An 18,338-nucleotide genomic window follows, 5' to 3' on the forward strand; every position below is an offset into this window, starting at 1 on the left:
GCTGAAGTGCTCATGGTTGTTGCCCCCGCAGTATGGTGTTCAACCCATCATGTACTGCAATGTGGTGGACCAGTCACCCTGATCTGAACCCGCACGAGCTTTCGTAGTATGCGCTGTGTTTGTGTACACGCTGTTAGTGTTTCCACTGAGGTCTGCATCTTTCTAACAGCTCACTGCAGCTGTATTTGCGCATTATAAAATAGCATGCTTTCAAGTGCCTTCTGAAGCAGATCCATCCAGCCTCACGTTGTAAGGGAACAAGAGTCACACCATGCAAAAGTGTGTCTGTGCATGTCAGCAAAGTGGTTTTTCAGCATGATAGCTGAGTGCCAAAATTTCAAGAGGAATCAGGCAATTAAATTCCGTACCCACATCTCCCTTGTTTGTTGGGAATTCATTGTTTCACGTAGATGCAGCATTTCGTGGTGTGTTTCGTATCTAGATACACAATTTCATTTTAATTTTTTCATATTGTCTTTCCCTGATGTTGGGATTTTTCTTTTCTCTTTCTTTTTCTTTTGGACAGGTTATACATATGCTAATAGAAATATGCCTATTATTTGAAGCATAGTTCTGCTTGTCAATGAAGCTTCATTAACACCGTTATCACTGCCTGACATTTATCTTATAATTTTCCAGAGTTGACTGTTACATCTCCATGGAAACCCAAATTGCAATTGAAACAAGTGAGATAATAAAGGCATCCATAGAGGATTGACAGTATGCAAGCCCACAGTGTTTGCAGGCTACATTTGTTTATAGTTCCTTAGATAAATCCCTTGCAGGGGAGATTTTTATTACCTGTCTCCTGTCTTTCTATGACTGCTGCTTATTGCAAGGTTTAGAACAACACTTTTTTATTTTGCTTTTTAATTAGAGCAATAAATTTTATTGGCCTCGGCAAGGGAGGCATTGAAGATCTAAATTCTGGAGTGATTTTTCTGGGATGAAATAGGAAGCTTTTTACATATGATTGTGGCATTATATAGGCAGATGCATTATTAGGTTGGTCTCGGTTGGGGTGTTTTTGAAGCAGGCAAAACTTACAATCATGAACACTTTGGATTTGCTGACTCTTTCAGTATGCAAGAACAATCTCTTTTTTTTCTATACCTAAGGACTTGAGCTCTCTAAGTTCGTGACTCTAAATCAATTTAGATGGTTCCTCAAAGCACAGAGTCATGAAACTGGAGTGGGTCCAGAGTGAATTAATCTGAAATTAATTTGATTTTGAAAGGCTCCATCTGGCTGTGTTTGGAAAAGGCATTTAAGCAGATATATAAACAAATGATCGTCTGTATTCTATATGCCAGATGTGGTGTCAAAAAAATGAAGAAATGGTTTAAAAAAAAATTAGCTGAGGGGGATTTTGCTATGATGATGCTCAACTTGTTAAAATTACAATTGCATGACACTTTGGACAATAATCTTTTCTTGTATTTGTACAAGGGGGAAGCATGGATGAGCTTGATAGGATATTTTGTTTTAAGTAAGGAAATTGAATGTCACAGCTTGCTTTAATTGTCTATTTGAGATCTCACATAAATAAGTGCAGCTAACCAAAATTGGCTGTGCCCTAAGACGAGCAGCGCTGTGATCTTCCATTCCCTTTTTAAGGAAGCTATTTAGGTAAAGCACCCGTGCCAGACACAAGCTGCTGCCCTCCCTCTCTTTGGGCGTACGCTTTTGGGCCCCATGAATACAGCTCCCTGCGCGTTGTGGAGCTCACCTGGGAGCAGGTCTGAGCACATGTGTACACATGTGGGTGCTGGTTTGGAATGCATTGGACTGTAAATTACTGCTTGCAATAATGGGTTGACTTTAGCACATAGAAATGGCTGTGTTTCAAAACACATGTTTGGAGGACACCTTTCCCATGCCCTCCGTCCCCTCAGCCCCCATGCCAGGACACAGTTTGCCATAAAGTAGGTAAGTTCTTGCAAACCTCGTAAAAACTTGCAGGTGATTGCCAGCTTGGGCATAAAACTTGCTGGAATAGTCACATTATTAATTATCAAACAAATAAAAATTGAAGCCTTCATTACTGATTGTGAAGTTTTTGGGGGGGCAAAGGAAGAAGGAAATGGAGTAACAACTTTGTGAATTTGGAGTGGTGTTTGGAATGTGGAGAGACTGAGGTTGTTGACAAGAAAACAGATGGTCCTACGTATCCTGAATTTTAAAAGCCTCGTACTGTTCTAATTCTGTTGATGAGATGTCACAAATATATAAGCATTTGGGTGTAATCAAATACTTCTCTTTTTTTTAAAAAAGTGATACTGATAAATGTTTCCTGCCACACTGAAAGAAGTATGCTTTATTGCAAATATGTGTAATCAGTAAAGCAAGGCATTAATAATCCACACCATTAATACCGAGCAGTCAGCTACTTCAGACTGAACTTCATGTGAAAAATTATATCAATTGGTGCTCCAAAACTATAATTGTGCAAGCACATGAGCTCTCTCATGTTACTGCCCAGCTTATAGTAATTCAGAGAGAAACTCTTGGCAATTTGAGTCCCTTTTAAGCATAACAGAGATATTTATGCAAGAGAACAGCATCTACCCCAAAGGGAAAAATTGGTGAGGAGTACAAGAGTGGAACAGTAAGATGCAGTCGTTGCTGGCAAGCATCATAGCTGTGGTGATCTGCCAGGGTTCTCTATCTGCCGTAATAGAGAGTAGTTTAGAGACAGATCACATATGAATTGGAAGCTTTTATTAATGCTAAGCTCTCCAGGTCAACACCAGATGTGCAGATGTCCATATGGCAATTGGCCAACAAAAACCCAAGTATTTAAAATAGAATACTTAGGTATGTATCAGATGTGTCTTAGCTCTTGTGGCACTTTTCTCCTGCTGCACAGGATTAGAAATGCACCCACCTTACACTTGATGAAGACAGACCCAATGTTGTTTGAGGGTTTAATGTCCAGAACAAATCTTGCCCAGAAAGCAGAAATGACTTAGTGGGTCACTGCCTAAGCTGAGCTTTATGTTGCAGAACATTATTGCTTGCCAGACCTTATCTAGCCTTGAACTCGTCGTTTCCCAAAGCCTACAGGAGAGCCCGGAAGAACAAGGCTGCGGTTTAGTATATAGCATCTTGATTTAGATCTCCAAGAACTTACTTTAATCATTTTTATTTTGTATGCCTAGAAATTTGTGATTCTCATCCATACTTGAACAAGAGCAAAAACAAACTCAAGGCAGTAAGGGCTGGCCTTGGGTGGGCTCAGCTTTCTTCATATGGTAAAGGGCAGGGATCTGTCGCTGGTTGTTGAGCTTCTGCTAGTTTCAGTTTAATAACACCTATAGGCCAGTGTGAGCAAATCCTTAAAAACATTTTAAATAGATCATTATAAGTTTTATCAGCATAAACAAGATGATGCTACACAGTTCAGACCTGTATAGATGGTGTGTTTACTTGTTTGCTTCCACTACTGGATGAAGTAACAATGATATTTAATTGGTTTCCATAAAAAAAACATGCCAACTTTTCCTTTCCTTGTTTGCTTTTATTTCAGCACTGATACATCCTCTTGTTTACATATATTTTAACTAGTATGAGTTACTCCACTCATGTCTGTATACAGTGGATACACATCATTAAGCACTACTACATGCTATAAAATAATTTGCTTGATAAAAAATAGGTCTATACACCAGCAATAGGAGTTGAGACAGTCTGAAACACATTGGACATCTGATTTTTAAGAAGGTGTGTTGGAATGTAGGGTTTTATTGAAGGTGTGATGTAGCAAATGTACAAATCTTTTGCATAGTTAATATTGCTTCACTCTACCATTCTAGGAAGCATTACCAAAATCAGGACATTAAAATAACGTCATTCGGTAGTTTTAAACGTGTATATAAAGGGTGTTTGGAATTGAGGTTGAAACTCCAGCTTTAAATCAAGGTGGTTTGTAATGGAGGTGGTGCAGCAACACAGAGACTGAGCACCTGAAGAGCCAGCAGCCTTTGGAGGTGAATGTTTAGCAATGAGCATGGGGAGGTTGCAGCCAGGTTAGGACAGACCCTCTCTCATTTCCTTTGGGGAACAAAACTGGGGGCTGATTTTAGGAAGTCAAGAAGCCTTGGCACAAAGGAGTGAATGTGCTCCGATGTGCACCGTGAGCTGAAAAGATAATTGCATTTTAACGTTGCTCTTATTAAGAATTCCTTTTGTATCCTTGATTTCTTCCTGTGATACTAATGAGGAATCTGCATCCATATTTCTAAAAAAATGTGGTGTATCTCAGGTATACTCTGCTCTTTTCTGGTGTTTCTGTAGTATGTATTTTGTTCAGTACTTTTCCCAATTCATAGTGACCTTAGTATCATGCAGTCTGACCTACCTGCTTGAATGGCAACTTCCCTCTGCTGCTGCTTCTCCCAGCGCAAATTTATTCCCCATCAAAACATTTTTCAAGGTATAAAAAGTGGCTTTTTCCCCCCCAGATTTTCAAATCTTTTCTTCTACTGTGACAGTACATTACCTCCTTACCTTACTTAAAGTTAGCATTTAAAGCATTAAAATGATCCTGTGCTAAATTTGGAATTAATCATTAAACTGTTATCCCCTATAGTAACAATGCTTCGCCATGATTTGTATGATCTAATATACAAGAGTTAGCAAAGCTGAGCTACAGTTAATCACTGATTTCACCAGAAAGATGACTGTGAATTTTAGATTATCAGGGCAGTAAAGACTCCATTATCTTAAGGAACATTATGCTTTGACTGATAATTTCTGCCAATGAAGAGACAAGAAAAAAATACTGTGTTTACCATTCAGTGCTTACATGAGGGTTTGGGTATTTTTAGCTACTGAGAAGAATAAAATCTGAGCACTGGATGTCAGGTATTAAAAGCCATGAGAAGTGTTCGTGTCGTTGATGTTCGTGTGTGAGTGCAAGTGCGGTTGCTCTCTGCTGGATGGATGAAGAATTGCTCAGCTCTTTGTTAAAGGCTTTTTGGGTCTGTAAGATGGAGTAAGGGGGAATGTTTTGTGGGCTCAGATTTTCAGTGTCCCTCCTGCAGTTGCAGTTGGCCTTCAGGTGCAGCAGGAAGACAACTTTGCATGTCCTATAGCTACTCAGTTATAAGCCCTGCCAATGGGTACAGGGAATGGTTTTGCAAGCATTACTGCACGCATAGGACCAAGCATCCTGCTGCATGCTGCTTTGTTCATTGGGCACTACGTCAGGTTCATTTAGCAACTGCTGTTACAGATGTGTTACTTAATAGTAATTATTAGCATTATTAGCATTTAATAGTTCTGCCAAAAACTGTACAAGACACTACAGCAGGCGCAGCTAATGATTTCTGAAGCATCATCTTTCCTTTGAGCTGCTTTTGAGCAGCTGCACTGTGAAAATGCTGATGGGCCAGAAAGCTTCTAGAGATGAAACACAGAGACCAGGTCATTTGCAGCTTAAAAATATGAAACTACTTTTTTTTTTTTTTTTTGTTTTGTTTTGTTTTGTTTTGTTTTGTTTTGTTTTTTTCAGAGTTTCTGGCCCTTATTTTGCTGGCCAGAATCCAATTTAGGTAATTACATTCTGTGTCTATAAATCACAGCCCCCTGCAGTTTTCAATTGGGTACGGTATTCTTCTACCCTTCCTGGCTGAAATTGTTGTGCGATAATGCTCCATGTCATTAAACAGCTGCCGTCTGTCACCTTACGATGAAGTCATTCCTCTCCAAACAATGAGTTTATAAAGCCCTTTTGGGTCCTTCCAGATAAAATTTGCTCGCAAACCAGCAATTATGATCTTTCGAGTAAGGTGATGCTTGTTTGTCTCTCTTGACAGCAGTTGAAGTCCTTCAAACGGGTGTTGTCCCTTTTGTCAGCTTGTGTGTGATATCCTGGCAGTGGCTCCGCAGCTCAGATGTGAATATTTATTACTGTAAAACCCTGATGCCTAGAAATGCCCCTCTGCTGGGTTGGATTTAGTAGTCTTTATACTTGGAACCCGTTTGTTATCATGTTCTTATTGTTATGTTGGCTTTTAGAGGGAGTTCAGTGTTCTCCTCCACGTCATACCATAGAACGTGAAAAAGGCAAATCCCCAGCAAAATGGTAAAATAGGGTGAGGGTTGAGACATGAATTAACCAAAATGGAACAGTGAGAATGGTTCTGAGCAGGGTTAGAAACATATTTGGAAAACAGGTCTCATGTAAACCGTTTGGTCCTCGTTAATGACTGTTTCTCAGCACCTGGCTTGACACCTAGTTCATTATTGGAAATGACATGGATTAATGCCAAAGCTCTTAACAGTGATGAGTTTGAGAGAGTCTCTTTTGATCCAGAGGTTTTTTCCTGAAGTCTGCTTCTCTCTCCTAAGTAGTAAGTTCTCTTATTAGCAGTCTTGCTGTAATTACAGATAGGAATGGGAGAGACAGAGAAGGTGTCTACTAGGTTTTTCTGGTGCTTCTGCTTAAACAGCAGTGATATTAAAACAATCTCTCGCTCCTCAAAGAGTGGCCCTGTCAGCTTGTTCAAATGATGGAATGGTAGTTAGGTTATTAGAAGGAGAATTGGCACAAATTGAGAGAGGATGCTCCGGCAGAGACCACAAGCAGCCAGCAACTCAATGACTTAATCTCTGCCCTCCGGCTGCTCTCTACGATATGGATGACACCTTGTCAGTGAAGATGATGTGCTGGGTCACCCCTGAGTCCAGTGGGCTAAATTGGCCATGGAGGAAAGGGTTGCTGCAGTGTTAAGGCAGCAAGCCACATCATCTATTTTATTTTTCCTGTTTTTCTTTTTTTTTTTTTTTTTTAAATGTATGTCATCATTTGGGGCCTGGCAGTAATTGTCAAGGGATCCCATTCTCATTACTGTCCCGTAGATGCAGCTATCTCTGTATGGTCATGCTTTGAAGAAATAGACCTAAGCATTTGCAAGCAATGCATTCCTTCTTCTTGGAAAGTTCAGCATGTGGTTTCTCTTTTGCCTTGTTATTACTTGGGTACAGCAGGAGGGAAAGGTCTCCTCTGAGAGTTGTTGTTGGCAAAGAGGAGTAACGAAAACCCCTGCAGCTGTTGGTGACTTAGTGCAGAGCACTAATGTCCATTGGGCGAAGATGAAGGTTGGGAAAGGACAAGGGAATTCATCTTTAGCAGAGACTATTTGCAAGGGATCAAGTATATTTGGCTGGATTTTGTATTGTCTCAACAAGCTCTGTGACAACCATCAGGCGGGTGTGCTATATAGTTGTGTTCCTCAGTGGAACCTTCAAGTACACTGCAGGGATCAGGTTCATAGAAACTATAACATTGTGTGGCTTTTTTTCCATTGTTATCTTTCTGTTCTTTTAATTGCTTGTTCAGTTTGGCTGCAGTTGGCTGCAGTCCTATGGCTATTGCCAAAGCTGGGTGAGGATGCTACTGCAAGCGCCACTGCTGCAACAGCACTAATGTGCTCCTCATCACCCCAACAGTTAAAGAGTGATGCCTCCTCTGAGGTGCTTCAGAGCCTTAGTTTGCACTGAAGTCAAAGGAGATGTGATTTAGAAAGGATTCCAGCTTTACTTGTAGGTATGAGTGTTTTGTCTACAGACTGAACTTGCCTGTCAACCCCACCAAACTTGCCTGCTCAGTGAAACCTTATGGTACAAAAGGATCAAAAGTAGAGTCTAAATTAGACTTGGTTTTATTCTAAATCTGCCAGAGTTAGTGGATTGGCAGAGCTGGTGGGATTCAGTCCAGGTAAGTTTTAATGACTTACCCAAGATAATTCAGGTGGCAAGTGCCAAAACCTGTCCCCTGAAGCTTTGCATCACAGCGTAAGGTAGCCTACACCAGGAGTCAGAGCCTTTAAGCATATTTATCCAATAAAACATTTAAGGAATATGATGAACATAATTGGACTTCACTTCCACCAAAGTAAAGAAAGGGCTTAAGCATTTTGTGGAATTAGAAGAAATCTTGGCCTGTGCCTAAACCTTTAGCTCAAAGCAGGAACTTGATGCTAATGGGTTCATTAACATGAGAAAACAGGTAGAAGTATTTGGTTTTGTGGTTTCCTCAAAATTGGCTTGTTAGCAATGGAAATTGCAGTGCTCTTGGTGGTAGAGGTAATTTGGGCAAAGGAAAAAGCAAAGGAATAAACTTGTTATTCTTCATTAAATATGACCTTTGCTGTAATTTTGGGCTAAAGCAGCAATTGTATGTGGAGTTCTTAAAGAAGGGGTCCAACAGAGAGAATAGATGAAGGGCATAATTTAAAAAATGAACTCAATTCATTTTTACAATGTAAACAACATAGAGAATAAATGAAGTGAACAGTGAAGCCATTTCTGACAGAAAATAGTTGACTGAGTCCAGGCCAAAGCTGCGGGCTGCAGAGCTAAGCTTCTACCTTTTTATGTCTTCTCAGGTTCAAAATAATGTGTAAGCATTTTCCTTAGTTATTTTCAGCTGTGGGTCAGGGATTTTTCAGCCTCACTAGTGGGGAGGTTGTTTAACAGATTAGGTTTTACATAAAGGAATAGGAACTGGAAAGAAATAATGGAGTGGTGTAAGCGTTAGTTAGATGCCTATGGCTCCATGAAAGTCTTGAAAGTTGTTCCCATGGGGTATCATTCAAGTGGGTCAGTCAGGGTATTTCTGCTTCTTGGAGAATTTTTGGGGGTGGTTCTTTGGTTGGTTGGATTGGTTTGGCTTCAGCGTTACATCCATATGAGAAATGCAGTTTGTAAGGCTTGGAGAAATCACAGTTTCTCCAGATGCTCTTATGACCTGTAGAACATCTTCAATACAAAGACCATATGTAAGACAAAAGAAGGTATTTGTGCATGCGATAAAGGGCTGGACCAGATCATTCAATCTCTTACTCAGGCACTACTCTAGAATCAATATGAATTTTGCCTAAAAATGAGTGTGATAAGTCTTGTTGTCTGCTGTTTCACATTGAAGATGCCTCATAAACAGTGATCAAACTTCCTGTTGGTTTAAAATGCACCTTTAATATAACTTTCACCTTCCTTCTGTAAGCAGGGAAAGTGCTAAAGTTAATATGGGCATATTAATGTGCTCAGGTGAATTATGCTTTCAGGGAGATGGAAACTAATTTGTCTTTGCACAGGTTATAGCTGTGAGACAGGGGAATTACACAGGGTCACTTTTTTCTTCCCATTCTTAGATATTAGTTTTTTTTCACATGTACCTATAATTTTCATCTGGTTGTGCAGTTTTTGAGCTCTTCCAAGTCCTCCTCTGGGCATTCTCTGCTGAACTATCATCAAATGGAGACACTAAAATTAAAGCCAAGGTTTTTGAAAGTGGCAGGTGGCTCTGAAATGCCTGAATTCTGCATTGATCAACTCTCGACAGTGCTGAACACGGGCCATTTCCCCCCTTTCCCTGGTTGAAAGATGGGGGGAAATGCTCTAGAAGTCACGTCTCATTAGTGTTCTTTCTTGAAACCAAAGCATTCAAATATTACCAGTTACGGAGTCTCTGGCCAAATAATTAGTTGAAATTACTGCCCTTAATTATCAATAGCGACGTGAGGGGGGTTTGTTGGTATTTTTACTTTTGTTCAGTGTTTTAAACTATTTTCATATAAGAATACAACTCTTACATGTGTACATGGTTTCTAAGTGGCACTCTTCCTAAACCGTAGTATGTCATTTGTCTCTCAGAGCAGGTTATTTTGTGTTATGAAGTTCTTTTCCCCTGCAAAAGCACATGGTTGTTTCAAACTTCAGTGTACCTCTGGAGATCAGATAGAGTAACAGTTTACAGGGTGTGAAGATTTTCAACAACCTCATGGCTTTTTGCAGGGAGAAAAACTTTTTTGCAGCAGCATTTTAATTTCTGCAACAAAATATAGGCAATTTTGCCTTTTTGAACTGCATTTTTTTGTCTTTATGGCAGGGTGCAGTAAACAATGTGCTTTAAACTGGAGCTTTCCAGACTGCTTCTGCTTCTTAAAGAGCGTAGACAACTAATCGGCATCAACCAGCCACATAGCTGGAGTGTTTTCCATTCTAGGCAATATCATCCTAATTTGATGCACACATGAATGCTTCACACAATCTGCAAATTCATCGCTGGCATCTTGCATTAGTCATCTGACAGATTGCCAAGTGTTTCATACTCTTTTCATGTGACTTTATTACAAAACACACACACACACACGCACTGCCTTATTTCTGCCAGTAGCCAGTTCAGTGAGAATTCACTGCAGTTCTGTTTACAGCAGCCATGGAGAGAAATCTGCACTTATTTGCAACTGTCCTCTGCTTTAAAATGCACAACTCTCAGTTTGCGTTGTGCCTCTCTCTTCTTATATAATGACATTAAGCAGCAGCCTGCAGAGAAAACCAGACTCAATGAAAAATGTAATCACATTGGTTTTTGTTCATAATACTTATGCTATTAATTAAATACTGATTTTTTTTTCTTTTCTCCTGCTTTGTGCCAATTGACATCATCTTCTGCATCTAGTGCACATGAAAACTGCACAGTCTCTTAACTTGCCTTCTCTTTTTAATCTCCTTTTCTACTTTCTAGTAACGGCACAGCTAACAAGATGAATGGAGCTTTGGATCATTCAGACCAACCAGACCCAGATGCCATTAAGATGTTTGTTGGACAGATTCCCCGTTCATGGTCGGAAAAAGAGTTAAAAGAACTTTTTGAGCCTTACGGAGCTGTCTACCAGATTAATGTTCTCCGAGACAGAAGTCAGAACCCTCCCCAAAGTAAAGGTACAGTAGCTGTGCTCTCTTTGCTTTCAGTTTTTGTTTCTCATGATCTTGCTTTCCAAAGAGCTTTGTATCTGGGCTGTTTTGAAGCATACTCTGTTGAGCTGTGCAGCAGTCCTGAGAGTAGAGGACTGCTGAATACCTATCGATTACTGTGTTCCTCTTCTTAAATTGCAGTTTAAATGTCTGTTATCTGGAAGCATGCATTCCAACTGTGCAAACAATAACCAAAGATTGCTGTCCTTGGTTAAATTATTATTGTCAAGAAACATGGAAACCTGAGTGGTCACTTTCCCAGGATTAGCTCATGAAAAAATATAATTTTCTACTTCCTTTCATTTCCTCTCCTTGCACCCCAGGTGGGAATAATTTTAAGGACATAAAAGGGGAGAAATTATAGCAATGGGCTTTTGCGACGTCATTGCTCCAGGGGCAATAAAACTTACAAAATAGACTCGCCCTTCCCTTTTGCCAAAATCTGATTTCTTTTCTGCAGTCATGTTGAAGGATTCATTTTTGGCACTGGTACTATTCTAAATGAAAGGGTTGTATTTCCTTCCATGTGTAAAGTATTTATCCTTTACTGTAGTGCTTGGTTTCACTGTATACCTATGCATATTGAGGCACATGAGAATTCTGTATATTATAGCTACAAAGTATATGAACGTATATTATAGCTATGTGAGTATAACATATGTTTACATGTAGACGGAAAGTAAATATTTAGTTTCACAGAATGCAGGTTTTCACCCTTATAGCTCTATACTTTCATTTACACTTAAGGTTTGGTACATGGAAGTGTTGCCAGCATTACAAATAATTACTGCATCTCAGAGGCACAACTAGATATGCATGTGTGCCTGGCTGTAAGTTTACTAGATAGTTCTTCATTCTTACTGCACTCCTGCCACTGCTTCTAAAAACCTTTAAAGCACACATGCTACAGAGGATATTATATGATGCTTTTGTGGGCTGGCAGCTAGCAGTGCAAAACAGCACTCACTTGAGATCTCCAGTTTAGTGAGTAGTGATTGCTCCAACATGAGGCACATGGCACAACTTTTGGTGCTCCTGTGCTTTATGCAAAGCATTGCCAAGGCTCAGCATTGTCCCCTTGCCCTGGTATGGGACAGATGATCCTCTCAGTGAGCATTTTTTGGTGCCCAGTTGAAGCATTTTTGTGCTTTCAGTGATATTAGTTCATTACAGGTCTTTTCCAAACTAGATGATCTTAAGGTCCTTTCCAACCCTACCTATTCTATGATTCTGTGATTTTATGATTCTGTTTTGGGTTGCTTGCGTATATCAGTTCTGGTTAAAAGAGTTGATGCATGGGTGTCACACGAGTGGCAGGGAGGGTGGCATCTCACCATACCTGCTGCTAATCAAGGCCCCATCCTAGATTGCTCTTTTCCTTCAGAAGCAGAAAGTGCTTCTTGTTGGAGTGTTTCAGTCTAGTTCTGCTTCCAGCTCCCTCCATTCCCAGGATAGATGTATTGTAGCATGCAGCTCCCTGCTGTGTTACTACAGAGCCCTCAGCAAGTGTTTTTGTTCTTGTAATGCTGGATAGAAGACAGCATTAAGAGGTCAGGCAACTGGATTTTCTGCAGTCCGGGCTGCTATGGATGAGCAAACTCTTACTTAGTTGAAACCACTAAAATGCTGAACTTTGAGACTTGTCCATTTAGAAAGAGCTGATTCCTGTGCCACAGAAATGCCTTCCCACTAAGCAGTAAATGAAGTGAGAATGGTATTGTGGTTAGACAGAAGCAAGCCATTGATTCCTGTTTCTCTAGTGTTTTCCATTATACTGTACCTGCCTGTCAGGGAGATGGAAGGCATAAGGATTAAGCACAGGTCATGCAAACTGTTGTAGACTAATTATGCAGGTTTGTAGCTCCCATATTCAGTATTCCTTTTGAAAGGTGGTTGTTGCTTGTTGGAGTTTCTTGGAGGCTTTTTTGGGGTTTGGTTTTTTTTTTTCCTTGGACTCTTTCCAGTCATGCAGAGATGATGCTCTTAGGTCACTTTAGGCATTATATATTTTAATAAGTAAATTAAATGAATCCTCAAGAAAGACAGAATAATCTTCAGATGTCCATTTCCCTGACACAGCAGCAAGCTCCTCTGGTGGTCAGCTTTTTCCCATGGAAGCTTTGGCGGACTGTATCTGCAAGCTGGCTTTATCCTTCCTCCTGGCTCAGCCTGCCAGCAAGGTTGCTAGATAGAGAAAGCTCTTGAGTTTCTTGTGAGCATCTCTTGATTAGGAATCTTAATCCAGTAGCACAAAGGCTTCTGTGCAAGAGGTTGTTAAGAATGTTAGAAACAAACACACAAATACCTGATTGTCTTGTGATCATGATGCATGAGGTCTTCACCTGTGCTATCAAACTGGCATTTAATGATGAAGATGAGTTTTGACTCTTTGTTTGGAGGAGCAGTCGAATTTCATGTTCTCCTTCTGTGTAAACACCCCCTGGAAACTACCATTTTCATTTTCTTTGACCTGGTTGGGGTGATTCCAGCCATTTTCCTGCCTGTTGCCTCTCTGCATCACCTCCAGCTCTGCAGAACAGTGCATCACAGGGACTTTGTGGTCGAGTCACCCTGGAAAAAGTCCATTTTGCATCTCATCGCATGGTTGTGGCTGTGTGTTGTGCAGAACATTCACAGGCTGGTATCTGCAATCCATGAATTGCAATGACAAAAATGCAAGATAATGCCACTACACCATGTGGGGGGGTGTCAGTGTGATTTTGTTCTTTGAAGAAAGGCATTTTGATTTTTGAAATCTCTTAGCAGACATGGGCTGTGTATTTCTGTTAGCTTGGCCAAAGGGGCTTCTCCAATTTGGACGGAATTTTTCTCTGATGAACTGTTTATGAAGCTGCAACCTGAGTCTCTCCCAATTCTGTCAAAAATAACCATAGGCTTCTTCTCTCTCTCCTGCTGTTATTAAGAATGTCTTTCATACCCTCCAACGACAGACGGCCTAGTTCATGTCTTTCCTCCTTTTCTGTATCGCTTGCCAGCTCTGCAAAGCAGGAGGAGGAGAAGGAAGACAGGTAGACAGCCAAGTTTTACTCTCTTTGGGAAACTAGAGGAAACCCATCTTACTTCCACAGATATATTGCTGCTAGTGCAAAGCTTGGCTTTATTAATTGTGAACTGCATTTCAATGGGTAGTGGTTGGAATATCCTGTGTCAGTAGGAAACTCCTCGTGCGTTCCACAGTGTGCAGTTCTCAGGTTCTTGTTGGATGCGTGAAAGAGCTCAGCAAAGTGATTTGACTTTGTGTTCGTCGGCTGCTTTGCAAGGCTTTTTCCTCTTTCTGCGACAAGAGAATTCCGGGGGATTAGGTAAACTAAATAAAGAAAAAAAATAAATGAAGGCAGGAAATCCTGTAACACTGAAATAAATGGCACTTTCAGCTTCTGGGGCTAAGGAGATTCAAGTCTAGGCAGATCAGCCCTCTCTGTTCCCAATCCAGCTTGCTGCCTTCCTATAATTTATTCTGGGTCGGATAGATGACTTTTTCTCAGAGTAGTTGTTAAAGAGAGCTTCTGTAATACCTCAGATGCAGCCAGCTCATTGTGAAGGCAGTATAGACCGCCACCGAGATCTCTCTCCTTCCCCACTGTTCTCCTAAGCTGGAAAGATTTCCTTGGCTGCTTTTGTTTCAGAGTCTAAGTGCTGAAGCAAGCAGATGACACAGGGCTACTTTTGCCTATTGAAATGCAGCAGAAGAGTGTTGGGCCAGATCCATGATGTGCTTTTGGTACCTTGCGCCTGTTTTGATACCTGTTAATTCTTGTAGGGATCAAGGTCCCCTAAAGCAGCTTTGTGAGCCTGAGTCTGCTTGTGCTGCGGGGCAGAAAACAGGGGAGAGGCATCCGTGTAACAACTAACTCTGTGTTTCCTTGTAGCCTTTTTCAGACCCTTTATCAGATTAGAGGGAGGCTGCTGAGTGAACAAGGATGTGCTGTAGTTAAAGGCCAGTGTTTATTATTATCCTATTTAACATGGTAATTTAAGTCTACCGCGAAGCAAGCAGAGGAATCTGATAATGAGGCATTCATCTGCTGCATACAGGAGAGACCGGATGGGCAAGTCATAATGGAGGCAGGAGTTCTCTGGTTTGTTTGGGTACCATTGCAGCTACAGTTGAGCCCTTCAGAAACCCTCTCATGAAGGCAGGAGGGATGGTTTCTTCCCTCCTGCTCACGGTGCCCCATTTTCCACACAACAGTCGAGCGTGGGAGCAGAGCAGTGGCATGCCAGTTGTCACACAAGCCCACCCTGACTGTCCTCATCAGCAGGAAAGACCAACTGTTCCTTGCCTTGCATCACCATTCAGCCAATTGCACCTCCTGCTCCTTGGAGCAATTTCAATACATTGTGTTTTGCAAAACTATTTTAGATGCTCTTTGAAAGCTCCCTTCAGCCACTGCTCCAGGAGTCAGCATTTCCCTACGCATTCTGACTTACTCTGTGCTTTGAATGCTCTCACAGGTCCATGTGAACATTGTTTAGCTTTTGAGATCCAATGAGGTGCATCATGAGCACATAAGCTGTTGAAAGTGCAGTGCTTGGGACCACAGCCATTATACGTTTGTGGTTTAAACTAAATTTGAGTGATCATGGCTGGGAGATCTTCGGTTACAATTGCAAATTTGAAATCTGTCGCGCACTGAATGACAAAGTACCTTGCATATTTTTTGTAGCAAATACATTGAGCACTGTATGAAGTTTCACACAGCAAAGCCACATGTTGCTGTTAGATACAAGTACAATGGAGAGGGAGGGCGAATTATAAAGCTGAGTTGTTGACTTTCAGCTTCTTTAGGATGTTTGAATTTAAACCTTAAAGAGCCTTATTGTATAATTTTATATGGGTTATAAGTGGCATTATGAAATACATTACAGATGTGAACTGATTTTTATAAAAAGTAATTCTCATTTGACAAATCTACTGGAGTTTTTCAAGAGGTTTCTGTGAAAGTGGACAGGTGTGAAATTGTGTATGTAATCAAGCTGATTTCCCAGAGGCATTTCACACAGTGTCACACAGGAGAGTAATACATACCGTTACTGGTGAAGCAGAGAAGGGCCCATTTTCAAATGGAGAAGGGAGCTGGTTAGCCGATGGAGGGCAGATTAGAATGGGGAAAGGTTATGGGCCAGGGGAAGAGAGGGGATGATGACTGGAGAGCAACGGGGACTGTTATTGGAGATCAATACTTTTTCACTCTCTATGTAAATGGCTTTGACAGAATGAGCCACCAACTTGTTATCCAACTTTTTGGTTCATGCAGAAGGGACTGGATGGGGGTGAAGCCAGCTGATAACCTGGAGAAAACAGTCCAATACAAAGAAATTCAGTTGGGTAAAACAAACCGTGAGCAAATTTGAGTTTTGAGTGCACACGTATGTTGAATGAGTGTATTTTTCAAAGGTTCGAGAGCAGGAGAGGATTTGAAGAGTGCATGTATCCTAAAAAGACTGACTTGATGTTTTGTGTCCATGTGGTCAAAAAGGCACAGAAAATGCGAAGCTCTATAAATGGAAGCATTGAATAGAGCTTTCAAGGAAATACTGTACCACTTAAAGGAGGATTTTTTTTTATCATGTTTAAACTACAGTTACCAATATTTAGTCCCATTCTGTAGAAAAGGGCAGAGGTCCAGAGAAGAGCAGCATGATTTTGTATGAAGTGAGGAAGGGTTAAGCCATGGTGAAAGGTCTAAGAAGGTTAACTTGTAAAGGGCTTCAAGCATTGACTTACAAGAAAGCAAGCTGAGGAAGAATTCAGGATTACACCTTGGTTTGGAAAGAAAAAGTTACAATTGAAGTTTCTCAGTGTGTTGAAGTGCATTCTTAAGGCAGGAATAGCTCTTTCAATTAATATTAAACCTAGTGTCTGCACAGCATAGACTTAAGATAGAGAAGCAGCAGGCCAAAAGAAAAAAAAATCCAGCTTCTTAAGACAAACTTTCTTCCTCCACTTGCGGAACAGAGAATGATCTTCCAGAAGCTGCAGTAAGAAAAGATCCAAAAGAAACTTTTTCTTGCTTCCATTTAGTATTTTAACATAATGTGTCTGGAGCAGTGTGTGACATGACTGCTCCTCACATCCCTGCACAGTTGCACCCTGTAGGCAGGACAAGGTGCCAAGGCTGTGGAGGACACAGCTGACAGTGGCATGATGAGGGTCTGTGATTGATGACCCCTGATAGTGTTGTATTGCTTTGAAGGGAGGGAGCAGATGAGGATAACATCCCATTTCGTACTTGACTTCAAACCTGTTGCCCCCGTAAATCAGTCTCACTCTATATTCCCATCATTGACCATAGCAAGAAAGTCAGCCCCTTTGGTAGCAAAAAAGCATCACGGCAAACCAAGCCCAGCAGGCAGTGCAGAGGTAGTGGAAGATATTTGTGAAGACACTGTAACAGGAGTGGAGGGTTGTGATTGCGGAACTGGAAGAGTAAAGGATGTTGGGGGTGTTGGATGGAGAGTGGCTTTCAGCTGGTTCTTAAAGAGGAAGCTTCCCCTTGTTCCTGAAGTTCCTATATACAGCCTGTGGATAACTGGAGCTGCAGCAGAATTAAGCTTTTTTTAGGCATCCTTTCACTCTGTGATTTTATAGTATTTATCACAGTGGGGGTTTGGTCCAGAAGTGAGGACTCTAGGTGTTGCTGTAAGAAATTAATACAAATAACACATCTCTAAGGGATTAAAGTAGATTGCTTTGGGGCTCATTGGTTGCAGTTTTGTAGCAGCTTAACTATGATTTACAGCTGTATATGAATTTTCAAAATCAAGCTAAGACTGTATAAGCACATTACTAATTACATCTGTGCTGAAAAAGTGCATAAACTGTAACTACATGAATCGTTTTAGTTGCATTGATAGAAACCTCATATGCAGACCAGCCAGAGTAGGACTTGAGGAAAAGGCAAGTTAGATAAATGGATGTTAGAGCTCCAGTTCAGGCATGAAATAGATCCAAGAGCTTTCCAGGTACATTCAACAACTCCAGGAATACAGGTGAAGATATGTTCAGGAATAACAAGAAAACAAGGAAGGAATATGTCTGTCTATTTTTAATTATATTTAAAAATAATTAAAAGCTAATGACTGAAAATTAAGGGGCTTAAACAATAGTGGGTTTTTGTCTAGACAATGCTGGAAAAGAATATTTTGCACAGTAATTGGAAAAGGCACACAATTCTTTGCAATAACGTTGACTTCTTCAACATAGCGTCCAGTATTTACCTATAGAATGTTTTAGAAAAACTTTATAAAAAATAACCCCAAATGTTCTGACTATATAAATAGGTAATGTGGTTTTCATAATGCCATCATTACATCAGAAAAAACACATAGGCAGTTAAAACAGCCTAAACTTTCAATAAAGTTGAAAAAAACCCCAGCTAATCAAATTATATTGTTGAATCTGAATAATATGCCAAACCTTGGTCTCTCAAATATGTAATCTCAAAGGCAAAAATTGTAATGCATGGAAAAATCTAAGTCAAGTCATGCACACCGTTGCTCACAGGAATTAATCAATGGGTATAATACTCAGACATAAAATCACATGCATG

The 18,338-nt window shown here is 40.6% G+C and overlaps 1 protein-coding gene across 1 annotated transcript in view; it reads left to right on the forward strand.

The window, feature by feature from the left end:
* The window catches only part of CELF2 (CUGBP Elav-like family member 2), a 377,904-nt gene that overhangs the window by 239,501 nt on the left and 120,065 nt on the right, over positions 1 to 18,338 (forward strand). The window contains exon 3 of the mRNA XM_080630853.1: positions 10,535 to 10,731. Coding sequence (XP_080486979.1) covers positions 10,535 to 10,731 — 197 coding nt within the window. The remainder of the gene's footprint in view (positions 1 to 10,534; positions 10,732 to 18,338) is intronic.

Source organism: Psittacula echo (assembly GCF_963264785.1).
Source record: "Psittacula echo genome assembly, chromosome: 1".
Lineage (NCBI taxonomy): Eukaryota > Metazoa > Chordata > Aves > Psittaciformes > Psittacidae > Psittacula > Psittacula echo.